General features: G+C 39.4%; 2 protein-coding genes across 11 annotated transcripts in view; both read left to right on the top strand.

Annotated features, from left to right (window-relative positions):
• LOC306758927 (supervillin-like) overlaps positions 1 to 8003 on the top strand; it is a 51778-nt gene extending 43775 nt beyond the window's left edge. For 9 of the 10 annotated variants that reach the window (XM_079244363.1, XM_079244369.1, XM_079244370.1 and 6 more), the window contains 10 exons: positions 212 to 491; positions 591 to 742; positions 1083 to 1188; positions 1540 to 1747; positions 1837 to 1970; positions 2096 to 2251; positions 2676 to 2819; positions 3206 to 3327; positions 3507 to 3662; positions 7274 to 8003. In XM_079244363.1, the coding sequence (XP_079100489.1) occupies positions 212 to 491; positions 591 to 742; positions 1083 to 1188; positions 1540 to 1747; positions 1837 to 1970; positions 2096 to 2251; positions 2676 to 2819; positions 3206 to 3327; positions 3507 to 3662; positions 7274 to 7360 (1545 nt within the window). In that variant the 3' untranslated portion in view covers positions 7361 to 8003. Of the gene's footprint in view, positions 1 to 211; positions 492 to 590; positions 743 to 1082; positions 1189 to 1539; positions 1748 to 1836; positions 1971 to 2095; positions 2252 to 2675; positions 2820 to 3205; positions 3328 to 3506; positions 3663 to 4056; positions 4079 to 7273 lie in introns of all 10 variants that reach the window. The other variant, XM_079244367.1, reaches the window with a different exon arrangement.
• A 3472-nt stretch (positions 8004 to 11475) lies between these two features.
• LOC306758410 (uncharacterized protein) lies at positions 11476 to 22173 on the top strand. Its single transcript, XM_079243737.1, has 7 exons — positions 11476 to 12092; positions 12496 to 12683; positions 15478 to 16082; positions 19120 to 19124; positions 19189 to 19644; positions 21023 to 21225; positions 21357 to 22173. Exons 1-7 carry the CDS (start codon positions 11642 to 11644, stop codon positions 21963 to 21965), a joined length of 2517 nt encoding a protein of 838 aa, XP_079099863.1. The 5' UTR covers positions 11476 to 11641; the 3' UTR covers positions 21966 to 22173.
• The last annotated feature ends 5370 nt before the right edge of the window (positions 22174 to 27543 follow it).

The following is a 27543-nucleotide window of genomic DNA, read 5'->3' as shown; positions in this document are numbered from 1 at the left end:
ATCTTCCCATCTGTTTGTTAGTTGGACCGCCTCTCACATTTGCAGTAAACGTTGCCAGGAACATTTAATCACACGCTGGGACCAAAACAGGAATTAGAGAGCATATGCCTTTTTTATAAAGCCTCACAGAGATGCATCAAAGTGTTTTCTTGAGTCTGGTTGCTCAGGCTGGAGTTTTGCTTTCATAATTCACCCTTCATCTCCCGCTCAGGAGGCTCCGGGAAGAGAATGCCGGCCTTATGACGCCAACCTGATGCTGCCCATGCTCCAGTCACCTATTTCCACGATCTTGGATGGGGTGAACGTGGGTCGCGGATACGGCCCAGTGGAGACAGAGGACCACATGAGGGTGCAGGAGATCAGCACAGTGTCCGTGGATGTTTGGCACATCCTCGAGTTTGATTACAGCCGCCTGCCACGCCAGAGCATCGGACAGTTCCACGAAGGAGACGCCTACGTGGTCAAATGGAAGTACATGGTCAGCACTTCAGGTTAGACGCCGCGAATAAACTCCACTCTTTCATAACTTCATTTTTAGATCAGTAAAGGAAAATAAATTACTGTCAAATCGATGCTTTGCTCTTCTGCAGTGGGTCGGAGGCAGAACCCCGAGGCGAGGAGTAGCGGGCCGGGGAAGGAGAAGTGCTGCTATTTCTTCTGGCAGGGTCGCCACTCCACAGTCAACGAGAAGGGAACGTCAGCCTTGATGACAGTGGAGCTGGATGAAGAGAGAGGGGCTCAGGTAAAAACAACTGGAAACAAATCTAGACATGTGCTTAATGTATGAAAACCATGTGAAAGTGTTATGTGTCTAAGACTGACTTCAAATTTTAAGAAAACACAAACCATATTCAGAAATAACCCAGCAGAACACTTGTATACGCTTATAAATAACATTTAATTTGATATAACACACTTATACAGGAGTACCATAGATTGCTTTACACAGTATATTCATGTATACATGTAAGTACATGTATTAATAATAGGGATTATTAATAAAATGCAAACTTTCCAGATGTGTTTGTAATCTGCCATCAAACCAAAAGGCTCACACCGGCTGCGATGTGCGTGCTTTTCAGATCCAGGTGCAGCAAGGAAAGGAGCCGCCATGTTTCCTGCAGTGCTTCAATGGAGGGATGATTGTCCATGCTGGCAAGAGGGAGGAAGAGGAGGAGAACACTCAGAGTAAATGTCCAGACATTATTCCTCTATTGGTCCTTAAAGCGGTGAAACTCAGTGATGGAACTGCTTTGGAACAAGTTCAAGCTCTTGCATTTGATGAAAACTTTATAGCTGAGACCTTGTAAACCTAAAATCTTTAAATGCCACTTAAGGGATATGTAGCAAGACTTATCCTTCAATTATAAATAAGCCATACTTTTAAACTTTTTTACTCAATCTTGTTATAAAACCTTTGGCTTTTCTTGCTAAACTTGTACTTGAATAAAAGTAATGGATATGTTCTTGGTGTATTATTGGAGGATCTCAACCCCTGACATTTTGCATCCTGACAATCAGGCGTGTTTTTTTTTGCAGATGAGTGGCGTCTGTACTGTGTGCGAGGTGAGGTGCCGGTGGAGGGCCACTTGCTGGAGGTAGCGTGTCACTGCAGCAGTCTGCGCTCCAGAGCCTCCATGATCCTGCTCAACATCAACAATGCCGTCATGTATCTGTGGCACGGCTGCAAGACGCAGCTGCACACCCGCAGCGTTGGAAACACAGCAGCCCTCAAGATCAAAGAACAGTGAGCTTTATTTGGAGCAATTATAAATGCATAGGCGTCATATATTCTTAGCTGTGTATTAAATTCTGTTCCCCTCTGGTTATTTTCAGGTGTCCTCTGGAAGCAGGTCTCCACAGCAGCAGTAAAGTGACCATCCATGAGTGTGATGAAGGGATGGAGCCTCCAGGTTTCTGGGAGGCACTGGGGAGGAAAGACAGGAAGGCTTATGACTGCATGCTGCAAGGTACAGGGCACATAGCACCCAAGCACTTCACTGATTTGCAGCACACAGTAGCTAAAGCTCCAAAACTAACACACACATGTCTGGTTTAACTTGGTGAAACAAGAAATCCTGTTATGTGTGAACAGATCCTGGGAAATTCAACTTCACCCCACGGCTTTTCCAGCTAAGCAGCACATCTGGAGACTTTGTAGCAGCCGAGTTCTTCCACCCATCCAGGGCTCCAGACTTGGTCAGCTCGCTGCCCTTCCTGCAGGAAGAACTGTACAATGCACCACAGCCTGGTGAGACCGGGACACAAACTCTCTGGGTTCTTTAGTTCTTTCTTTAATAAAGACTGTATGTAAGGGATAATGCCCAACGAGGTGTCCATTATCAGAAATTAATGGACGACGTAAAGGCTTGAACCATCCGACGTGAAGCCCCTTTCTCGCAGCTTTTTCATTGGCTTTACAGCAGGGCAATGAAAAACTAATGGATGAATGAAATGAAATAACTAATGTTACAGCATATTATGATGTTTTAAAAAGTTGCATGTGCAGAAACAAACATCTAAGAATTAGCATAATAATTATTCAAGGTTTGATCTTGTTTTAAGTTCTTTTCCTCACTGGGAATTATGTGAGAAACAATTTTCCACCTATACAAATAAATCTTGATGCATTCCACTTAAACCCACAATATTAAATGTTTCTCTTTCATGCACAGCTCTGTTCCTGGTGGATAACTTCCATGAGGTGTACCTGTGGCAGGGCTGGTGGCCTCAGGACAGTGAGAGCACCGGTTCGGCTCGCATCCGCTGGGACGCCGACAGGAAGTGTGCGATGGAGACCGTGCTGCAGTACTGCAAAGGTGAGGAGAGGTCAACCACAGCTGAGGGATGCGAACAATTTCTGTGCATGTAGTAAAGGTTTTGGCGGAATCATCTGGATAATTCTGAACAGTTGTTCTATAATATAAATATAGAAAACAACAAGAGACAAAGGTATTTTCTGAATATGAATGTGTAAGTGGGCGATTTAAGGTTCATTAATAAAAGTAAACCATGTGTTTGCAGACTGAAGGTTTATAAAGTATTTCATGTCATCTTTTCCACAAGCAGTAAAATGTTGAGAATGTAAATAATAGAGATAAGAGATTTAAAAAAAAGGCCTTATATTTGAGGTTTTTTTTTATTGTACATCACTGTTGCTGTTGAATCCAGGTCATAAAAGTTCTTCTGATGTTTGCTCCTGCAGAGAGGAACGAGAAAAAGCCTCAGAAGTCATACCTGATCCATGCTGGACTGGAGCCACTCACCTTCACCAACATGTTTCCCAGTTGGGAACACAGAGAGGATGTGGCTGAGATCACAGAGAGGGTCAGCAGCACACACACACACACACACACGCATCCCTGGATTATACTGAAACACACTCTCATTTATGTCCTAAAAGTAACATAAAACTATCAGTGTGGTTTGCACCAGTTCTTCTTATATTCTGATTTCCTCACCTCTATTATCTATATTTGTTGTTATCATCCCTGTTGTGGCTGCAGGAAGCAGAGGTGTGTAACCAGATCATCCTGGTGGAGGACGTGTTGGCCCGGCTCTGTCAGAACATCTTCCCTCTGGCTCAGCTGCAGGCCCGGCCGCTCCCGGAGGGAGTCGACCCACTCCGCCTGGAGATCTATCTGTCCGACCAGGACTTTGAGGTCAGCAAAGACACAAAAACCTGATGCACATATTCTGTTTTAACCTGTCAGACTTTGGTGATTGGTTACTGTTAAAACTCATCCATTTTCCACATTAAACCAAGGAAAGCTGGTCCATGTTAAAATAGTAATGTGACATCATCGTATCTGCAAGAGCCATCCTGGAGCAGCAACAGCCTGTACATTTTAGACGCAGTTTCTTTGAAAAGGAAGCTAAAACACGAGCAAGAAAAAACTTCAACATGAGGGAATCAAATCAAATCAAACTTTATTTGAAGGGAAAAACTTCAATGTTTGAGTTATAAAATTATTTTAGGTAAATTATATGGAAGGAAGGACAGTCCACATACCCACGGTGCAAACCTTCTAACTGCATCTAACTTTCACTCCACAGACTAAGTTGTAGGTGGATTCAGGTAAGAGGACCGGCTCGTGTGATTCTTCAGCACTGGGGAGCTGTCTCTCCCTCCAGCATGTCAGCACTGTGTTTCTCTTCTTCTTATGGAACTGAAAAAAGAAAAAGTCATTCCAGTCTCTCTCTGAGTGTGGTGCTGGTTGAGGAGGAAAGGAAGCGCTCTGCTGCACAATTACATCTGAAATCATCATCCTGAAAAGGCGGTGACTCCGTTAGACAGCGCTTTATATCAGCTGCAGTCGCAAAAGGCTCAGCATCGCAGCCTCTTCACACGTTGGATAACAGATCTAAAATGACCCCCCTAGCTGTTTATTGATCCTGAAAAAAAGTTAGAAATCAATGTGTTAAAGAAATGTTTGCACATGCACTGCAGCTCTGAAATGTCTAGACACTGCTGCGTGCCAAAGAACCTGGGTGTTGACAGAGAAGGTCATGTTCTAAAAACCCGTGAGCAAATGTGCATGCTCATGATTTTAATCTGGGTTCTGCATCACTTTCCACTTTTTCCTCCATATTGCAGATACATAAAACAAAATAAAGTATATATAAACTAGGGATCTTCATTATTACTGACTTTCTCACCATTTTATATCTACTGATAGTTTGCTAGTCTTAGTTTTTATTGCAGATATCAATCGATGCCGATATTTTTGGAGCGAGTTGTGCCAAACAAACTAACATATCTGGAAAACTGTACATGGCATCTCTTATATATTGTCATTTTGAGTCAAAGGAGAGGTAGCTGAAAAGTTTCATCTATAATATTTGCATATTGTGCAAAGGTTGTGTAACAAACTAAAAACGGTTCAGACTGCATTTTATTGATCATTCCTGAGGTGTGCAGCAATTAAAACCACAATTTAGGCAGCACCTTTAACACTGTATTTTATGTATCCACGTCTCCTGGGAGAAGAGATTACTGTCAGAGAGTTCAAGAAGTCAGGGGTTCCCTGATGTTATGCCAGTAATATTGCAGGTTTATATTATAAAAGAAACAGAAATGACCACAAAAAGACAAAATGGCAGCCATACAGGTGGAAAATGACCAAAAGTAAAGCTGACAGAAAGCCGTATAAAACAATTATGAAGAAACAAAATACTCAATTAGTCACAAAAAATGCTATTGAAAGGATACAAAACAATCAAATAACCATGCAAAGTTATTTAATCTTCCATAAAGATAAAACCATAAAATGTGACACTGCTGAAATAGAGAGCCAGAAAACACCTAAACTTCCACCCAAAAGCCCTAAAACAAACAAAAAAAATGGAACAATTATAAACTAGTTTCAATGAGACATTACTTGATTGGAATAAAATGTGCCCCTAAAATAAAAAGGGAGATCAACTGATTCATATAAGAAGCAGAAAACATCATGATATTATATATATGAAAGACTGACACACATCAGACTTAATTAGCCAACTTGTGCACAGCTTGCCATAAAAGTCTGCTAATTTCTCATTGATTCAAGTCGGGTGTGTTGCACCAGGAAAATTCCCAACACCTGCAAGACTGTGGCTCTTAAAGACCGGAGTTTCCCCACACCTGCTTTGATAGAACAAATGAAAATACTGACATTGTCAGCATTTTGATTGAATTTGTTAATCTGTGAATAAATTAAACAGAAAAAATGAAAAGAGACCTTCTTTAATGTTTCTGTTGACAGGAAAAATCAAATGTTTTAATGCTGATAACAGGTTTACTTGTGCGGCTGCAGCTCATCTTTCTGATCTCATCACACTCCAGCATCACTTTCCTGCTGCTGCAGCTCTTCTTTCCACACAAGCACTTCTTCCACCTGAGACTTTTTCCCTCTCAGAGCAATAAAACACACCTCAGTGATTCATCTTCGTCTGCACCGCAGCCTGTTTCACTGTCTGTGGAGCACGAACACATGAAAACAGTCCCACGGGATGGAACTGGTTTGCTGATGTGTTGGTCTTTAGTGCACTTTCATAAAGTCACTCTGTAATCCAGTTTTACACCAATAAGCATGTATGATATTACAGAAACAACTAACTTTCTAAAATAATTGTTTGATCATAACAAAATACTCAAATGTTTAATACTTGGTTGTGAAATGCTTTATATAAGCAGTGTAGACTTGCTCCACGGTTGTCCATACAAGTACTCTGTCAGCCAATCACACGGCTGCATTGGAGCAACTAAAATCCTAGATGTAGGTCAGGAAGTTCAGTTGATGTTTCCATCAAACAGAATAAGGGGAGCAAATGTTCTCTGGATGTCTGGCTAAGTTTGAGTGTTTCTGACATCGCAGATCTTAAAGGTGGAGTATGTAAGATTTTCAATATTTTCAAAATAAATTAACTAAAAAAATAACTACAGTCATAATTAGATAGTTTTTTTTAAACATGTAGGTTCCAGTCTGTCCATATTTGATGTGTTATTAAATTACAAGTTTAATTAATGACAAAGACCCTTCTTAAATGTTTGCCAACCAGTAAAAAAAAAAGTGCTTTTTGTCATTTGTCATTAATTAAACTTGTAATTTAATAATGCATCAAATATGGACAGACTGGAATCTAATTATGATTGTAGTTATTTTATTAGTTAATTTATTTTGAAAATATTGAAAATCTTATATACTCCACCTTTAAATGTGTCCGTGCAGAAAACCTTAAAGTTAGCAGAGATCTGTGGACAAAAACGCCTTTCTGTTGAGAATTTGTGGATTAGGTTCAATCAGCTCTTATATCTGCAACCTGTCTGTGATGATTTCTAAAGCCTGTTTACTTATTTAACACTGCGGAACATGTCCGACATTATCAGAGCAGGAGATTTGAAGGGATAAATGTATGGCAGGAAAATCTATATGGAGGAAAAGATGTCAACACAACGCAGAATCTCTGTCCTTTGTTTCCAGTATTTTTGTGTTCTTCTCCTAGGAGTGAATTTTGTCCTCATCTAGTATTAGATGGGGACAAAATTAGATTTTACTAACTTAATTCAACATTTTTTGGTCCTTGGATGTTCACCAACAACAGTCAATCCTGAGTATGTCTGTAAAATTTCACTTTAAAAAATCCCTTCTAAGCATTAAATCGTATTTGCATGTGTGCTATTTAGTCTTTAGTTTGTCTGGACATCATTGGTTGCAGGAAAAACACCAACATGTCACTTTGAAGCACCGTTTTAACTCCTTGTGAAACCTGATGTGCCTCTTCTGTGCAGAAAGCTTTGGAAGTGAAGAGAGAGGACTACGAACGTCTGCCAGGGTGGAAGCAAGTCAACCTAAAGAAGGCCAAAGGACTGTTTTAAACAAGTTTTTTAACTAAAGATGGCACGCGAAGCGGTCACGCAGTGGAGAGGAGGACGATGGGAAAGTTTCAGAATGAGACTGGAGATGCACTCGCCTCGCTTTTTAGTCATGTTTCTCAACTGTGTCAGTACTTAACTAAATGAAATCTAAGCTGTATGTCAGCCGGTTAAAGCACCTTGCTTTGGTTCATAGCAAGCACCGAAGTCACCGCTCGTGGGAAAAAAAAGCTAAAACAAAAAAACCCTTGGACGCTTGTTGTCAGAGTGCCATGTTGTAGCTATGTGTGACTGTATATAACTGTGGGTGTAATTTTTTGTGTAAATGTGCATGTAGGTGCGTGTGTGACTTTGTAAAGAAAAAAAACATAACTGTCGCATCAGGTTTCACAAGGAAAGCTCGAGGCTTCGTACGCGACTTTTGTTGCTCTACGATTTAAAACTTACCAGGTGGCGGGATGCGAGCTGTGACTAAACGGTTTGACTTGACGGAGACAAGACAGCAGCTTGATGAATCTGGATGTATAGTGCCTTGCTTTTTGTGTACAGTTTATATACAGAAATTCTAGTCTGCATTTTTAAAGACTTTCTTTGTGATATAAGACATAGTAAATTAAATCCCAATAATGCTCAACTCAGACATGGAGTCATTTTGCGTCCTTTGCTGTGTGTGATGCAGGAAAGCATTAAGAAGGTGGGAATGATGAGCACACAAGCTGATGTTGTGCAAAGTACTCTGCAAAAATTATGAGACATTTTTAATTTCTTTATAAATAAATATCAATTAACCAGACATTTTTGTAATCTTTTAGAGTTGTTCCTAGGGTCTTCAGGTCTTCCATGGTTTTTAATTAACATTGGCTGTTTTGGTCAAAACTTATTTTCAGTCCAGCGTTTGTGTCTGATCATTTCTAAATTAATGTGTTTGTGAATTATTCAACTTAACGCTGACCTCTGAATCATTTTAGGATAAAATTAAAGCACTTAACTCAAGAAAAGAAACTTTTGTGTCTTTGCATGAGACACCTTTGTTAAAAATCAACATTAGGTTCTAATTTCATCACAAAGTCACGCAATTATTTTGAAAGACTTAAAATATATTTGCACCAGCAAGGTTTCTTGGTGCAAATCCGGCTTATTAAATATGGTGGAAGACGAAGAAATATTACATCTAAAAAAAAAAAAATAAAAATAAGAAAAAAGTGTGCAATCATTTTGACAAAGAATGTAATATGCAACAAAAAGCTTTGAAAAGTCCTTCAAGAAGCCTGGATAACAATTCCTGGAAATTACTTTAAGAAATTAAAAGAACTGAAAGAAAAAGAAGGTTCAGACTATGCTGAAGAACAAATTCAGTCAGAACAAATATTGACTTGCAAGTTTGTTTAAATTCTAATCTATTTTTGTCTCATTTAGACCATATTTGCTGCTACAAGTTGCTGAAACCATGTCCTGCCATGTTTCCTGGTACAAAACTACAAAGAAATTAGAGACTTTAGCATAATACTGCCTAATTAAATAGATTTTTTTTAAACAGTAGGCACAATTCCACATCCTCCTCGTTGCATGTTTACTATTCAGTCTACAGTCATCATTACATTCATACATCAGTGTTTCTTCAGAGACCTCTGCTCTGCATGTTTTAGTTCTTACAACTCCTGCGCACCTGATGCAGATTAACTGAACTGCTTGTCAGGTTTTATGAGAGTCTGCTAACAAGGCATTTGAGTCATGTGTGTTAGAATATGGACGCCTAAAACATGCAGGGCAGCGGTCCCTGGAGACACTGCCGTAGAGACTGAGTTGGTCTAAAGTCAGTCCTAAATCAGACTGATGAGTCGACATGCTTGTGCAGAGCTAAAGGCAGCAGGATATTAGAAAACAGGAATGTTGGTTGCCTAAGTTAACATATTTTCCTGGTTTAGTGGTGATTTTCTGGAAGCCTGTTTAATGTTGAGGGAAATGTTCTGGTTTATCCCCCTGAGATTAACTAAAATGACCCAAATGATGCAAACACTAGAAGTGGATCTCCAACGCTCCTGTGTGTGTAAGAATAGAAAGAGAGGAAAAACACTACAGGTAGATGGGGTCAAATGTTCAGACAAATAATAATGAAGTTGGACAAGTGAGTTTTAACTGAATAAACATGACATGAATTACACAACACTATCATGCAGCAGTTTGGTAAGAGGACTGAGGCAAAGTGAGCTGGGGGAGAGACAACTTTATATATAGACTGAGAGCTGATTGGATAATAAGGTGCAGGTGAAAACAATAAAGGCCTCAAAAAGATGCTAAACTAAAAAATAAGAAATGAAAAAGATTACTGACTATACATAGACCTTTTTAATTTTAATAAATAAAGATAATATTAGTAGCCAAAGGGAAAAAAGGCTAAATGTTCATGAATAATATGACAAAGTGCCATTTTTTTTAGGGGGAACTGCCCCCCAGGTTGATGGCATATAGTAGCCCATTGCTTTTGTAGAGATAAAAATGCAGAACTTTATTTCCCACTATATGATGATTATTACCCATAGAATGATTCAAATGAATGATTTATTAATGAAACTTAATAATATGGAGAGGAATCAAACAGAATGTCTGAAGAAAGTCATTTCTGGCAGTGAGTGATGATTATGAACTAAAGGGCACTTTATGAAATGAAATGAATAATACTTTATGAATGTAATTATTATAAGCATCACAAAATGGACAACTACATATTTTTTATCGACTTTACTACATGTGGTTTAAATTAGAAGATTTTCTGAAATTTGCTTTTTAAATGTTATTTTCAATCTTCTGTTACTCACTGTGGCCACTAAGTGGAGACAAAATCCGAGAAACATCACTGATAGTTACTTCTTTGCTTTTAGTTTATTAACTGAGTAAACATAGATTGTGTTCACTGAACAAGTGAAGCAGAAATCACATAAAACATGATGCTGCAGTTTTATTGTTTTATTGTAACAAACAACTATTTTTAATATAAATGATGACTGTCAAACATCACTTTGATTGGATACGTACCAGAATGTACAACTATCCGGTATAGGCAACAATTGAAAAGTTAGGAGTGTATTAATAATATTTTGCTTTCTTCTGCAGCCACACAACAATAAAGCAACGTAATTCATTTTATGGTATATGTGTAATGTCTAAAGGTCTAGTATAGTCTGCACAAATAAACACCATGTTTTGAATAAAAATCTGAAATGATTTAAAATTTGTTTGATTTCAGCCATAATCTCTCATTCTTTTTATCTTACAACCTGTCTGTTCGCGTCAAACACTGATCTTTGACATGTTTGACATATTTTGCCCTGAAAAGCTTGGAGTCAGTTCCAGCGCCCTCTGATGGGCGTAACCTGCAACTGCACAGAGCTGCATTCACGAACACTATTTACAACCAACGCGTTCAAACAGCGGCAACTTTACAGCACGGAAAACTAAGTACTTTCCGTTCTTCTTCTGGGTAGCTTACTGACAAAATACCTTATGTAGTATGTAGAAGAAGTAACAACATGCAATAATGTTCAAATAGTTTGCAACATGCATGTACTAGAAATCGGGAACGCGCCTTGTATCGCCAGTGAGCCCAAACGTTGTAACCTGGATCCTTCCTCCTTGGTAAGTTGTGTGTTTTGTTTTTCAGATTGCTTTTTAATAGTATGTTTTAAACGTAACCCTGGCAATTACTAACACTGTATAACACTTACTTTTAGGCAAACTAATACCGATTTTAATCTTGTGTCTGCATGAGCAGTCCACCCTTTTGAGCTCAGGCTTTGCAGCTGTTACAGCTTTTTTGACCCCGTAGCATTAAAACATTCTGTAATTTAATAAAATGGCGTATGCGGCATTGCAAAATGAATTGAAATGTAGCTGCAAAACTCTGCACGATTCAATGGTGACCTTTACCCTACAAGCTACGTGTCAGGACTCCTGTTTGTCCTTACATTTATTGGTTTTTACCGAGTCGATCGCCTCAGTTTCCTTTAAAATAACTGAATAGATTAACATTTTGGAGTGTGTTGATATTTGTATTCCAAGAGTTGGTGGATTTCTCCATGCACTTTGCAGCTGTGGCGTACCATAGCCATACTGCTCCTCTTTGAGGTCACATGTCCTTTGTCTTTCATTAGTAATAGTCATAAATATCTAGTTTACTGACCTCAGTTTCCAAAGCGTTAATCTCTGCATTTTTATTTACTTTTGTATGTATTTGTATTACATTGATAAAGTTTTTGTTGTGTTTTTGTTTATTGTATTTCAGAAGAAATGTCCTCTCAAGTCAGATTGAGGTTGCTGCCACACGCCCGGTGTTTGTTCGATGAGCCCATTCAGGTGAAGGTGGCTGGGCTGAGGTCGAAGCAGGTGGTCACCATGAAAGCCAGGTCCACTGATGAGAGAGGAGTTGTGTTCAGCTCCTTGGCCACCTACAGGGCAGATGGCAGTGGGGAGATCGACCTGGATAGAGACGCCTCACTCAGTGGGAGCTACGCTGGAGTGGAACCTATGGGTCTGCTGAGGTCACTGAGGGCGGACAGCTTGCACAAATACTTTTATAAGAACAAAGCTTTAGACCCCTTTGTGGTGAAGCTCTCTGTGCATGAGGAAGAAGGCAGGATGCTTGCAGAGGCAACCAATGAGAGGATTCTGATGGGAGAAGGGGTCAGTCGGGTTCCTGTTAAAGAGGGTAACATTCAAGGAGTGCTGTTTATCCCCCCAGGTACTGCAGGAACTCCCTGATTACAGCCATATAGTTTATGAACACCTTATTAATGCACTTATTTATCAGGCAGTGAAAATAAATGTATGCCTATAAATGTTTTTACGACAGACGTCATAAAAAGTACCATAAAATACAATATACGGTGTAAATATTGTTAAGAAGCAACTGATGAAGTATCTTCAGTGTTATTTTGTCCAGATTTGTCTGCTAATTCTCTGTTGGGAACATTCACCTTCTTCTGCAGCAAAACCTTTTTAATAAGAATTATTTGTGTTTTCTTGTATAAAAAAAGAGCAGTTCCTTTCTAACTTATTAAAAGTTTCTTATTCTGCCACATTTTTCATCAAGACAGTCATTTTTTCTGATGTTCTTACTGAAAGGACCCCGCTCTGTTTTCCAGGGGAGGGTCCGTTTCCTGCTGTGTTGGATCTGTGCACCTTCATGTCTGAGAAAAGACCCAGTCTTCTGGCCCATAAGGGCTTCGTAGTTCTTGCAGTGCCTGTGTTCAGCGACAAGCCTGGCAGCTTCAAGCAGATGCACCTGGACCACTTTGAAGAAGCTGTGCAGTTTTTACAGCAACTTCCTCAGGTGACAAATAACACCCAAGCACAACCTGTTAGTGAGCAGAAGAGCTCAAAAATTTATTTATTTATTTAGTTTATTAGTTCAGGACATGCAGTTGTGCTCATATGTATTCATCCCCTTTCATTAAAGAAAAGGCTGAATTTACAACAGTCACTCAAATAACTGGAGACTTAAAGAAGGAATAATAACTAAACATTTGCAAAAATATAATTCAGTAATATAAGATGCTGTTTTTTCATTTAATTGAGTTTAAGAAAGAAGAAAAAAAACAAACAAATTGGTTCTGGACAAATTAGAGCACTTTTCTGTTGAACAGTGGGAGAAAATACCTGTCAACAGATGCAGAAGTCTGACTGAGAGGAACAGAAAACACCTGACTGGAGCGGAAACATTCAAGGATTGTTCAGCAAAATATTAGTTTATGAGTGATGTAATATGTAATGAATTATCTTTTTTTTTTTTTTTTAAATTCTATTGAACCAGAATTAGAAAATAATGTAATGATTTTCATAAATTTTATTTACTATTACTATAGTCAATTTCATCTTATTTTACAGGCAGCAGTTTTTTCCTTCTTTAATGAAAGAGTATGAATAAATATGAACATAACGGTATGCTTTTTGTTCTTTTACAGAGTAAGATGTAATGTGTTAAGCATGTAGCATTTCCAGTTAGCTTAACCTTGCAAAGACACATGGGAATGGTTCTTATCGCCAAACAAAACATAATAAAACACTTCACTCTTCAGAATCTTTCCATGTTATTGTTTACTATGCTTTAATCTTGTTATTTGAAGATAAAAAATAAAACAATAACTAGTTTCTTTTTACATTTGCCTTTTGTGGCAGATGTGAGTCCAACTATTTCTGTTCTACTTAATGCCCTTAAAGCTAAAATGCTAACTTCAATCATAGCATAGATTAATTAGTAATGAGTAGCTACTTGTTGCAAAAATAAAGTTAAGTTACTGCATTCTTTGTTTAATTTTGATTATTTATGTTTCCATTGATTTTGAAGGTTCACCCTTCCCTGCATCATTTCCTGTTACTGTTTGTCCTGTTTGCCCCCCAGCAGTTGTCTCAGCTGCTTATAAGCTCACGAGTCAAGGATTTCCAGTTCCTGTCCTCGAGGGCCTCAATCCTTCCCGCTTCAACACTCCTGATTTGGATTGAATGGATCTTCCCAATCCCTTATTGACAAGTACTCCACAAGTCTGTTAAAGTGGAACTATTCTGTGCATTTCAGGCTAATTTATTTTTATTTCTGAGCCCAGAAGGGCTGGGATTGATTGAGTTATTGTCACAATTCGCTTTATTTACTTCAGACCAACCCTCTCCGTAGGCTGTCAGATCAGCCTGCGGGCAAAACGAGTGGATTGAGACTCTTCCACATTAAGCCCCGCCTCCCGCCACTGCACTACATCAGGAGCGCGCACCGCACCTGCTTTCGCCGTCATTGTAACATCTCATAAACAGAAGGATTAGGCTAATATGAACTCAATAAGAAAAACAAAATACATTGTCAACACACAGCATACAGCCCTACATGTTGGAACCTGAATCAGAGCCTGAAAACAAAGTGGAAAACAGCAACCCACAGCAACGAATGCAGCAGGATGTCTCTCTTTGGTAAACTCAGCAGCCATCGTTGGAAATAACTTTATCCCACGTTTTCCACCCACCTGATGTATTTGTACGTGTCCTTGTTAACCAGTAGAAGGTAACCAATCACCGAACCTTATCCCCCGGGACGTCACAAGGATTTCCAAGTAGAAAAAACTCTCTAAAACGACCAGTTTTTCATCGCCATGGAAACCGACCGGAGAGCGTGCTGGAACCCAAACTCAAACTCAAACATGCGTTCAGGTGATAAAAAACAGTGCCGTTCACATGTCTGATGAGGATTCAACACTGTAGAAAGCTCAGAAAACTGGAAATACCATAATAGCACCCCTTTAAAGACCCTCTGAATTGATTCAGGGGCGTTGAAGCAGGGAAACATCTAAAAACTGCAGGACTCGAGGACTGGAAATGGACTCTCTCTCCCCCTACCCTGTTGGAGTTTTTTAGTTTCCTTGTTGTGTTTCCCCATCATGTTGCTCGCCTACTTGTGTCATTACTAAATCTGTAAATTAAGCTTGATGTGTCATTTTCTTTTCTTTTTTCAGTAGCTGTTTGTGTCAAAGTAACTCTGACACAAGTAGACACAAAATCCTTTGATAGTTTATACTGAACCATTGAGTTGTTAATCTTCAGCACACTACCGGCGCGTTTATGCGCCCGATTTTTGCAAGCGCTCTACAGCTGCTGGCGGCGAATACAGTAACACGGTTCACTGTTTGTGAACTTTCAGGGCCACATTTAGAAGACAGATGTGTCTGAAGGGGAACTGTTTGAGCAATTATTTAACGAAGAGATCATCGCTCTGTTCGTCCGCAAGACAAATCGGTATGCGGGCCAAGTTAAAGATGCAAATGGGGACAGAGCAGGACGATCGAGTTGTGTTGCTCACTTTATATTTCATGGTAGAAATCACCCCTGATCTTTACCAGTAAAACGTTCCAAAGAAAAACTGTAAATAAATTTTTGTTTGTGTGTGTGGTTTTTATTTTTTTCGATAAATATATGCAAAAGACGATGAAAAAGGTAGGCATGATTTTTTTTTCTGTTTGTGAAAAAGAATGCAGTTTATAAGGGAAAAAACATCATTTTTTATGCAGTTTGATAGGTTAAATGTCATCCTGGTTCACCTTCATACTTGTATTCGTGAGCTCTGCATCTTTTGTGTTTATCGGCAGGTGGGCGGTAAAGGAGTTGGCGTGATATCGCGATCAAAGGGCGGAGATACTGCGCTCTCACTTGCTGCTTTTGTTCCGGGTATTAAAGCTGTCGTCTGGATCAACGGCTGCAGTGCCAACGTTGGCATCCCGCTCTACTACAAGCAACAGCAGATTCTCTCTCCGTTAATGTTTAACTTCAGTAAGGTGATTCCCACTGACTCAGGCGCCAACATAATCAAGTACGCCGTTCATAATCCCCTGGAGGAGGAAAACAGAGGAAGCCTGGTCCCTATCGAGCGCTCCATGGCACGTTTCCTCTTTGTGGCCTCAGAGGACGACCTCAACTGGGACAGTAAGGGTTATATGGATGAGATGGTGGAGAGGTTGAAGCATCATGGGAAGAAAAACTTTGAGAGTGTGTGCTACCCTGCAGCCGGACACTTACTGGAGCCGCCTTACGGGCCACACTGCCCGTCTGCTTTGCACGGGATGCTGAACTTCCCTGTCATATGGGGGGGTGAACCCAAGGCCCACGCAGAAGCTGAAGTCCACTTGTGGAAAAAGCTTCAGGAGTTTTTAAAAATTCACCTGAGCTGCGATGCTGCACAGACAAAATCCAAAATGTAGATATAAATGTATGAAAGAAAAGAAGAAAATAACATGTTTACTTGGAGTCTACTGTGTAATTATGAATAACTTCTCAGTGTTTTGCTGTTAATCGAACAGTTTTGGACTGTGCTGAAAGGTTATATTTGTTTTTACCCCTGTTGTATTAATCAATCTATTTGTAGAAGTTAAAATTTAGATATTCCACTCATTAAAATATTCAGGCTCTGTTATAAAAGTAGCTTGAGGTTTGTTCATCTTACTAAATGATTTCATGCACCAAGAGAGGTATTGGTGCATCACAGTGGCTTGCTTCTTGGTGACTGTTCAGGGTCTGTAGTTTCTAAACACCATTCTGTCACTTTGCTGAAGAGTTGGTGTGAGGTGTGTGTTCTGATATGCTGCATTCATTTTCACCAAATGCCATGCTGTGTTTTATAGCTAAACGTCTCTGTTTTGGTCTAATTGTTCCAGAATTTGTGTCAGATGCCACCTAGTCTGATTTTTCTTTTTGTTTTTTCGTTTTCTTTGAGAGAATATTTCTCCCTGCAACCTATTTTCAAACAAGCTATACTCTTCTTTTCTTTGTATTTGACATTTAATATGCCAACTCAAGCCTGTAAGTTCTAAGATCTTAATTATGTTTTGCAGACACGTTGTGCATTTTATGGTCTGACATTGTGATGAAAGTGCTGGGATCCTTATAAAAAAGAAGGTTTTATTTACCACATGACTGTACCGTGATATGAAAGCAGTATGTGGTGTCCTTACAATGATCAGCTGTTTTTTTTTTTTTAAAGTTCCTTTTAACCTGGATACATACTATAGTTTCATGTATTTAAACCTGCCTTAATGCATTTGAGATTGTCACTTTAATATCTTCATTTCTAACCTTGTGCCCTGGAATAAACTGAAATATGAACATAATTGTTTTTATCATTTAGATTAGATTGTACGTGGGGGATCAATTCAGAATTTAATAGTCCGGATGTTTTTATGCAGAAGACAAGGGAATCAGAGGTTGAGCACAGCTTGGACAGTGAATGTTAAACTAATGAGATGGAAAAACTCAAGCATCATGGGCAGAAAAATTAAGACAATTACATTTTTTATCTTTTCGATTTGGTTAAATGACAAATCTCAACCCGTTACAAGTAACCAGGGTTACAGTTAAAAGGGGACACGACAGAAATCTGGTTTGTACACTCGTCATGCTCTTTAAGCTGCAGATTTAGGCTAATCGTGTTTAAACATGTTGTAAACCATTTCTTTTAAAAGCCAAAATGACAACATTACTGTCTGACAAGAAGCTAAGCATTTTGACTAAACCTCTGTGTACTTTGTGAGGATTATGGTCACTCTTACTGGTTTCATTGTTTGTGTAATATTTCTCTGATTTATCCTGGAGGACCTCTTATTTTGCTTAGCCAGAGGTGTATAAAGTAGAAGTAAAAGTAAATTAGAAGTCCTGCCATGTTTTTGGATCTACCAATGCATTTAAAACTGGTGGTTTCACTTCCAGGCTCATCTACCTGCAGTGGAGCTGAGCTAGTTAAATTCACCTGGTTTAGTAACTGGTCGGAAAGAGCTTCCTGACAGGACGACTTCTTTCTATTTCTGCTTTATACACCTCTGTTTAACAGCATGATGTAAAAAAAAAAAAAAAAAAACATCAGTCACAAATTTTCCAAGTAATAATTGTTTTAATTTTTACAGTATCGCATTAAATAAAATCTATATAAACTCTTCTGTTAATAATTAATGTTGCACCCTTAGAATAGTCCGACACTTCTCTCTTTGTCTTGATTTTATTATTTTTCACGTTTTCATGTCACAGATGTACACACACGTCGGTCCCCTATGAAAAACACAATGTAGATTTTAAGTTAAATTTGGATTAAGTTTTAAGTGTGCAAAAGATTAAAAAAGTGAAACACTAACACGTCTGGAAGCCTTAGCCGACATCTACAGCCCAGCAATTCTCACCTGAGAACGCTTAAAGAAAACTAGGAAGTCGCACACGGGCTTACCCAGTGACTTCCGCTCGCTTCACAATAAAAGCAGCGCGTTTGATAAATTGCAATATATCTATATAATATGTACTGTGATCAGAGATACACATAGTAAAAAGCATATGGGCTGACAACATTAACATCAACAGCTAAATATATTATGACTACTTGTCAAATGAAACATAAAACGTCACTCAACGGAACTGGTGTGTCGATTAAAATGTCACTTCCGCTCCGTCCTTCACAATAAGATTTTTCTCAAACTTCTCATTGGTGAGGCTCTTATTGTGAAGGAGCGTCAAACAACTTCCGGATATTTCTTACGTACAGAAACGAAAACAAACTTTCTGATCTCAGTCCAAAGTTTAACTCGGCTTCTTTTTGTTGGTGGACTCATTTTCACCAAACGGCGGGTTGAAGAAAAAACAAGGAGCCTCTGTGCCACCCTTAACAAGGTGAAATATGCCATTTTTCAGCGGTTTTGTTTACATTATCCAGCCTTTACTGTTGTTCACAACCAATCTTTTAACCTCTAAGGTCTCAGTGGATGTATTTAATCATTAGTTAAACTATAAGCTCTTAATCTGACAAGAAAAATGGCACCACATGTTGTGTTTTTGTTGCTAATTGTTCTTTTAAGCTACTATATAACTTAAGACTTTGCGTATCTTACAAAGTCACTGTACTTGTCTTTTCTCTGAGATAACAAAAAAGTTTTTAAGCTCAATGGTTCCCAGTTTGAGGTCAGACCCCATTCAAATGGCCCAGACATGAATCTTGGTGGTCATGATAAATCAATGTCATGAAAGAATGATAAAAAAAATAAATGTACTAACCATATAATTTCAGGAAAGCAGTATTTTAATGTGATTGGCAACAACTCTGAAACAATAAGCCGGAACATTAATTGTCCAAAAATGTGCCAGAGGAAAGAAAAAGAATGGACAAAACTGGTTTGATATTTAGTGATGCATTATGAATGAATAAGTCAACTATTTCCACTGTTCAATCTTGAAACCTGTGGATCAAACACTGTTCTCAGCATCAGTACACTACAGACCAAAGCCAATGTGTGAAATGAGATGTTTGTTCTCTTTTAAACAGAGTTGAGGAGAGATGTCTGCCCAAGTCAGATTGAGGCTGCTCCCGAGCGCCAGGTGTTTATTCGACGAGCCCATTCAGGTTAAAGTTGCGGGGCTAAAGTCAAGGCAGGTGGTCACCATAAGAGCCAAATCCACCGATGACAAGGGAGTTGTGTTCAGCTCTTCGGCCACCTACAGAGCTGATGACAACGGCAAGATCAGCCTGGACAGAGACCCCTCACTCAGGGGGAGTTATGTTGGGGTTGAGCCCATGGGTCTGCTGTGGTCGATGACTGCAGATGCCTTGCACAAACGGTTTCGGAAGACAAATCCACTAAATCCCCATGTGGTGAAGTTATCTGTACATGAAGAGGAAGGCAGGGTGCTAGCAGAGGTGACTAATGAGAGGTGTCTGATCAAAGAAGGGGTCAGCCGTGCTCCTGTCAAAGAGGGGAATCTTCGTGGAGTCCTATTTACTCCCCCAGGTTTGTCACTTAATTCAGAAACTAATATTGATGACATCTTTTTCCCCACAAGTCCTACAAATGATCAGTCAGCTGGGGAATTTAGAGAACATGTGCAATTCTTGTCATACTCATCAAAACATCAATAATTCATGTAGAAGGTTGAGGGACCACTGCTGCTATGAAACGAGCATCTCTTCTTCACATTCATGCATCCTCATGATTGATGACAAGATGTGCAGTGCACCATTAGACCACGATCCTCTCTTTTTTGCCCTACCTTGGATGCTCACAACACTTTTTTTGCTTCACAATTTTAAAATATTTTTTTTGTTTAAAAGTTGTGGTTTTTTCAAATCACTACAAATAATCATTCATTCATTCATTCATTCATTTTCCGAACCGCTTATTCCAATTCAGGGTCGCGGGGAAGCTGGAGCCTATCCCAGCCAGCTTTGGGCGACAGGCAGGGTACACCCTGGACAGCTCGCCAGTCCATCGCAGACTACAAATAATCCATTATGAAATTTTTATTGTTTTTATTGATCTTTATACTTGTCTTATTGGGCAGTAAAGGAGCAGAATGATGGTCTGGCAACTGTTTTGGGGGAGGAGCCAAGACAGGATGCTACTTTCACATCTTGCTAGCACCCCAACATCACCTACCCCAGCTTTAAGCCACGTAGAGCAGGGGTCCGCAACGCTAACTCATGAAAGACAAATTTACTGTTTGTCCCACAAAATGAACAGTTTAGAGATGTAAAGAAATGTGACTCCTAAAAAATAAAATGCAATTAACAAAACTGTCAACATTTTATAGCTTTTTATGTGTTATGATAATAGAAAATGACGCACCTTATTGCCATCAGTTTCACCAACATCGCCTGACTCATCGCAAATGATTGAGCTGAGTCGAGATGCTGTTGTCATAGTAATGGCCCTGCTTCTGGTTGTCTTTGTTGAGAGAGACACGGGAAACTAATTTACCATGTTATCAGAACATCTTTTCTTGGGGAAACAGAAAATCATGTATTTCTCTTTTTAAAGAAACATTACCTTCCAGTAATTAGAGTTTCTTATTTTCTATTCCTAATATTTTTGTGTGTTTTTAAAGAGTCAGTTTCTATCAAAACTAGTGCATTAAAAAAAACCAGCATTACACAGTAAAAAATAGCTTAGCAAGCTTTCATTTTTGGAAGGATTTCTCATTTTGTGTTGCCACTGATTTTTTTGCCTCTTTGGTTTTAATGTTGTGGCTGATCATTTGATCATAAATTCTTTTCCTTGTTATATAACAAACTCAGACTTTTTGGGCTGATAATTTTAAAATAAGTCTGTCTTTGTATACACTATGGCAAAGTGTTTAATCAGATTTGACACAAGCTGTCTTGTATTGTAGGAGGAGGACCCTTCCCTGCTGTGATGGATCTGTACACATTTGGTGGAGGTCTGTCTGAAAAAAGGGCCTCCCTGTTAGCCAGTCGAGGGTTTATGGTTCTGACTGTCGCACTGTATGGCCATGATGACCAGCCAAAGAACATCAGGGAGATCCACCTCGATTATTTTGAAGAAGCAATCGAGTTTTTGAGAAAACAAGATAAGGTGGGTTTCATCACCTCTTATGGTCAAACGGACAAGCTTTTTTACACTGGTTAAGATGGTGTTTTATTGAAATGATCTCCAAAAAAAACCAATAAAACAATGTCGCTTCTAACCAGCTTGTGTCTCCATAGGTGAGCTGTAAAGAAGTTGGTGTAACATCGCTTTCAAAGAGTGGAGATCTTGCTCTATCAGTCGCCTCTTTCCTCCCAAATGTTAAAGCTGTAGTTTGGATCAATGGCTGCTCGGCTAATACGACGTTACCCCTCTTCTATAAGAAGAACCAAATCCTTCCTGCATTAATGTTTGATCCAAAGAAAGTGATCATCGCTGAGTCAGGAGCCATCATTTCCAAATACGCCATGCACAATCCTCTGGAGGAAGAGAACAAAGCCACCCTGGTCCCCATTGAACGAGCCAAGGGCCGTTTCCTCTTTGTGGCCTCAGAGGATGACCTCAACTGGGACAGCAAGACCTACATGGAGGAGATGGTGGACAGACTGAAGCGTCATGGGAAGAACAACTTTGAGAAACTGAGTTACCCAGGAGCAGGACACTATTTAGAACCACCTTATGGACCGTACTGCCCCTCCAGCTTCCATGGAGTTGTAGGAAAGCCGGTCCTGTGGGGTGGTGCGCCTAGTACCCATGCAGCAGCCGAGGTCCACCTGTGGAAGAAGATCCAAGAGTTCTTCAGAACTCACTTAAGTGATGATACAGCTCAGGCTAAGTCCATGTTATAGATTTGATTCGAATCGGCACCCAAAAAATTGGAATCAAATCGAATCAGGACAAAAGCATATCGTCACAGCCCTAATAACTACATTGGTCAAGTTTGGAAAACCTTAAGTTGAGAAAAAAGTATGTCTTTAAAAAGTATGTTTTATAGGCAGAAAAGCTGGAGAGGAAAACAATCAGTATGACTTTTAAAAGGACAAAAACTTTCATTTAGAAAACAGGATCACTACTTTCATCGAAAACTCGGGGTTTTGCCACTGTGCAGTAGTCTAAAGAAGTTGTGGTCTGCATTTTTTTTAATGATTATTGTTTATCATTAATTAGATTAAAGTTGGCATCAAGACTATATTATTTCAGAAATAGTTTAGGTTCAGACAAACTCCTGGATAATCTTATGATATAAGTGATCAGTGAACATTTCTATGATGCAAATATTCCAAATAACGACAGCTAGAACAATTTATTTAAACTTTAGGTAGACTAGCCAAATGCTAAATTGCTAAAATTTATTGCCACTTAGCATCAGTCATAAGCAAGGCCGGATTATCCAATGGGCATTATGGGCACAAGCCCAGGGGCCCACGCCCACTTAGGGCCCACGTAGGGCCAACACCAGCAGTTTGGACATGAAACAAAATGTATAAAAGCCAGATGGTTACACCACAGTGTCTAGTGTATTGCTATTGGTACCAGTGGCTGAGAGATGTTAGAAATGTCGTTTCACAGTGTATCATTCTCAATTTTCTCAATGTTGCGGTGGGGAAGGGGACCCCTGGAACATTCTGCGCCCAGGGGCCTGTGCAATTTTAATCCGGCCCTGACAACAGCTAGTACAATTTATTTCAACTTTAGGTAGACTAGCCAAAAGCTGAATGCCCCCCCCCCCCCCCCCCCCCCCTCCTTTAATAGCCAGTTAGCGTCAGTCATAAGAGAATAAAGGTGTACAGAAAGTGCCACATGAGCTGACGCAGAGAGCGTCATGCCGCGCTGAATTGTGGGTAACTGAGTTCTTCCTCAGCTCTGTTGACGTCCGATGCGCCATATTGAGAGGATTTCACCACTGCACTTGCTTTCTCTGTGTTTTTGACACTATGGTATGATTGAGGAAAAGCGTTGCAATGCCAGGTCAGTACTGCTGCGTCAGCGGCTGTCATAGTCGCTCCCACAGCCGCTCACAGGGAAGGGTACACACCGGAATCCGCTTTTTTGCCTTCCCCAAGTGGAAAAGACACGAAGGGAAAGTGGTTGAGGAAGTCACGAAGAGACGCAGAACAGCGTGGATAGCAGCAGTGAGAAGGAAAGACATCACCTTTGACCACATAACAGCATCAATGAAAGTGTGTTCTCGACATTTTCACTCAGGTTAGTTGTTTATTATTTAATTCAAAGTAGAGAATATGAAGTTTTCATTTTAGATGCGGGTAGTTGAAGTCCTAAAGGCGCCATGTTGTGAGCATCTCCTTTGTATCCAGGCTGTTTTTCTATGCAGGGACTTGTTACATTTCTCCTGAAGTTAATCAAACACTAAACTTATTATGAATAGGGTGGGAATACCAAATAAGTGTACACTTCTTCCCACTCCTTTTTCTCACTCCTTTTATCTCACGAATTTATTTAATCATCAAATTGATAAGGAATTATTGTTATTTATATTTGTGATTTTCTTAATTAGTATGTATATGTATGTTTATACGTGTGTGTATGTACACATGTATGTATAGGTATGTATGTATATTGGGTTTTTTTTTCGAAATAAATTAACTTAATAACTTACACTTATCTCCTTTTTGCAACTAGTGGTGTGTGTGTGTGTGTGTGTGGACCAAAGTTTTAACCAAAAACAGATACACACAGGGCCGGATTAAAAGTGCACAGGCCCCTGGGCTCAGAGTGTTCCAGGGGCCCCCTTCCCCACTACAACATTGAGAAAATTGTGAATGATGCTCTGTGAAACGACATTTCTAACATCTCTCAGCCAGTGGTACCAATAGAAATACACTAGACACTGTGGCGTAACTATCTGGCTTTGATGTACATTTTGTTTCATGTCCAAACTGCTGGTGTTGGCCCCACAAGGCCCCCAAGTGGGCATGGGCCCCCGGGCCTGTGCCCATAATGCCCATTGGATAATCCAGTCTTGAATACACATATGCATCAGATGCTGAGGGATGCAACACAGTAATTATTTCTATGCAAATTAATATAATTTCCCCTCTCTGACATTTTAATACTTTCCTTTTCCAACATGAGATGTTTTTGAAAAACTTCCACATTTGCCTTAATGTGTAACCAACTCAATCACTGTGCTTGCAGGACAACCAGCATACGAAATGCTGGAGTCTCATCCTGACTGGAAACCATCCTTGCTTTTGGGTCACAGTGAAGTGAAAGCGACAGACAAAGAGAGGTTTGCTCGTCGGGTAAGAAGACGAGGGGTCACAATGTTGCATAAAGTGGAGAACAACGCTCTTCAGGGAGTCCATGTGAAAGCACAAGAAGAAGATCAGGAGGTGACGGCGCACATGATTGAGGTGGTGGTAAAAGAAGAGGAGGAGGATGTAGATGTGACGCACGAGGATGTTGACGAACCACCAGCTCCCGATGAGGAAAGCACAGAGGAGCCTTCACTTGAGTCATGCGTTGACGATGAAGTTGTGAAGGAAAACAGACACCTGAAGAATAAACTTGCTGAATTTAAAATGACAGAACAGTTCTTGAAGGATGATGACGAAAAAGTCAAGTATTACACCGGACTTCCAAGCTATGCCACATTTCGGGTCTTGTTGTCCAATATCATGCCGTTTTTGCCTCACGAAGGAACAGAGTTGACTCCTTTCCAGATGGTCCTTCTCACCTTCATGCGTCTGAAGTTGGATCTGCCCATGAAACACATCAGCCATCTACTTAACGCCCACCTAAAAACTGCTAAAGCTGCATTTAACAGCACAGTCAGTGTTTTATATGCACACTTGTCTCCGCTGGTGCGCTGGCCAGACAGAGAGAGACTGTGGGTCTGCATGCCTCAGCTGTTCATGGAGGCATTTGGGGAACACCTTGCGGTCATCATGGACTGCATTGAAGTTTCTATAGAAAAGCCTTTTGGCCTTGAAACAGAACAGACACTTTCACAAAATGAACACAGTTACACCCTGAAATATCTCATTGGCATCACTCCACAAGGAGTCATTTCCTTTATTTCCAAAGGGCTGGATGGGTGCATTAGTGATGATGAAATAACAATGAGTTTTGGTTTTCTGGACAAACTTCTTCCAGGTGATATAGTTTTAGCAGGACAAGGATTTGATATAAAGGGAAATGTGGGAATGAGGTGTGCTGAAGTGAAGATGTCACCGTTCACAAAGGGTACCTATCAGTTAGATGCAGTGGATATGGAGAAAATGAGAAAAATGGCACATCTTAGAACTCATGTGGAGAAAATAATTGGTGTTGTACGCAACACATATAAAATATTGTCCTCAGATTTTCCTGTCAGTATGGTTGATCCATGTAATGGAGAAAATGTTTCATTCATTGAGAAAGTTGTGACAGTTTGTTGTGCTTTGTCAAATGTTTGTCCAAGTTCTGTGTTGTGTTCAGTTCCAGACAGTAAACAGTTATGGCTGAAACGGTCCTGAAAACTGCAGATTTTGCTGTGGGTTTGTACCTATCATTCACATGCAAATTAAGTTTTTTTTGGGGTCCTGAAACCAAAACATTTCCAGTGGGAAGACTGACTGATTCAGACAGTAAATTAGAGCGAACTATGGTGTTCAGGAAGACAGACTGCAGCCATATGGCAAGTAAAGCAGAGTGTATCATGAGTTTTTTTTTTCCTTTATAAAAACAAAAACTACAATATTATTGCACCATAGGCTTGTATCAACATTAACATCTCAAATGTTGCAGCCTCAAAATATAATAAATGTTGTGGGATATAAGTGAGATATTAAAGAGAATGCAAATCAATAACTGTATTGAGAAAAACATGCATTAATTCATGTGCAGTTGGTCATAAAACATTTTGTTACTGTTTTAGATCTGTAATTTTTTTTTTTTTTAAAGGAATCTTATATTCCATTAGAACAATTTGATGTTGAATATATTTAATCAGCACATTGCTTGCTGTTTTTAATGGTTTGATCCAGTTGCTTATAAATCCTTTTAAGAGCCAATAAAAGATTTAAATGACTTTCCTATTAAAGTTTTTTTCTTTTTTACAGAGCATCTAACAAAAGATTAAAATGTGAAATTATTGCAGTCATCTAACAGGACTTGAATTTTGGCCTAGATTTTGAATTTGGAGGATTATGTGCTTATGATTTACAGCACTCAGTCTGTCAGAGGAATACTTGCAAAAGCTGGTGAGGTTTAATGAAGAGGCATCTATCAGTTCTTACAAAGTGTAAAACTACACTTGCATCTTGAACCCCGTAAGCATCTAATTGCTTACATTTGGATTTCTTGTTTGTTTTTTGTTTTTGTTGTTGTTTTAAGGTTTCATTACTTTTGACCGTTTTTAAGTTTTAAAATAGCTTGTGGTAAAGTTACACATTATGGACACCAGGGGGAGCCAAATCATCCTGGACCAAGTCTTGTGGACTTTATTATGTCAACATAGAAAACAATATATTTATATCTACCAACTTCTCTTTCCCATAAATTAAATTCTAGATGAACTGAAACATTACAAATAAAAGTTATGATTTAAAAGCAGGCATATTGTTTATGTGTGTTCATAAACAAGAAACTGAAGTACATTGATACATTTTGTGTAAATGTATTGCCCAGGACTCCTATCAAACACTATAAATGAATAACTATGACCTCATTCCAGTTATCAACTTAATATTTTTATCTGAGCTGAACAGATTAAATAGAAAATTGTGTATTCCTAGGTGGAAGTGATGGAAATAAATACCTTCACCTTTGCATTTATAATTTTTGTGTTAGATGAAGTGCTGCTGACAAGTTTACAAGAAAAGGTAAAGACTAACAAGAGCAAAAATCTGCAATTAGTGAGTCTTTATCTCAGCTTAGGGAGAGGATGTGTCGTGTGAGAGTACCTAGCTAGGCTTCCTCTTCCTGTTACTCTGTGTTTTCATTCAGACTTTCTGTCAAAAGCCATGCTCAGATTAATCCCAACAACTGTTCTGGCTGAAGTGGCTCCAGAAAATGTTTTTATTATCAGCCAGCCATGCAGGAGTCTAAGATGCACAAAAGGAAATCAGTGTATAAGATTTTCTATGATCGGTGATTAGGTTTAGCTTTTCACATTTTATTGTCGTATTTTATGTAAGCAACATAAGAGCAGATGATGCTGGTTGAGTTAAAGACGTTTAGAAGTTTACTTTGACTGTGATGCATGGCTTGAAATTTCCCTGATAAGCAGTCAGTTCAGTTCAGTTTGTATAGCACAGACTTATCACAGCCTTCCATTGCATGAAAAGAAAACTAATCGATGGGACTGAATCTCATAGGAAGAAGGTTGCTGGTCTGAATCTTGGCTGGGGAGGGATTTGAAAAGTGGCCTTTGTATGGGGTGTGCAGTCTCTTTGAGCACTCCAGTTCATTCCCACTGTCCAA

This window comes from Telmatherina bonti (assembly GCF_933228915.1).
Source record: "Telmatherina bonti genome assembly, chromosome: 7".
Taxonomy (NCBI): Eukaryota; Metazoa; Chordata; class Actinopteri; order Atheriniformes; family Telmatherinidae; genus Telmatherina; species Telmatherina bonti.
Note: the sequence above shows the minus strand (reverse complement) of the source record. Positions and strands in the feature narration are given on the sequence as shown.

Excerpts from the sequence above, each read along its gene's own strand:
- LOC306758410 (XM_079243737.1), top strand. The coding sequence starts at position 11,642 with ATGTCCTCTCAAGTCAGATTGAGGTTGCTGCCACACGCCCGGTGTTTG. Across the intron at positions 12,684-15,477 it reads TTTTACAGCAACTTCCTCAG|GTGGGCGGTAAAGGAGTTGG; the intron begins GTGACAAATAAC and ends GTTTATCGGCAG. Across the intron at positions 21,226-21,356 it reads TTTTGAGAAAACAAGATAAG|GTGAGCTGTAAAGAAGTTGG; the intron begins GTGGGTTTCATC and ends GTGTCTCCATAG.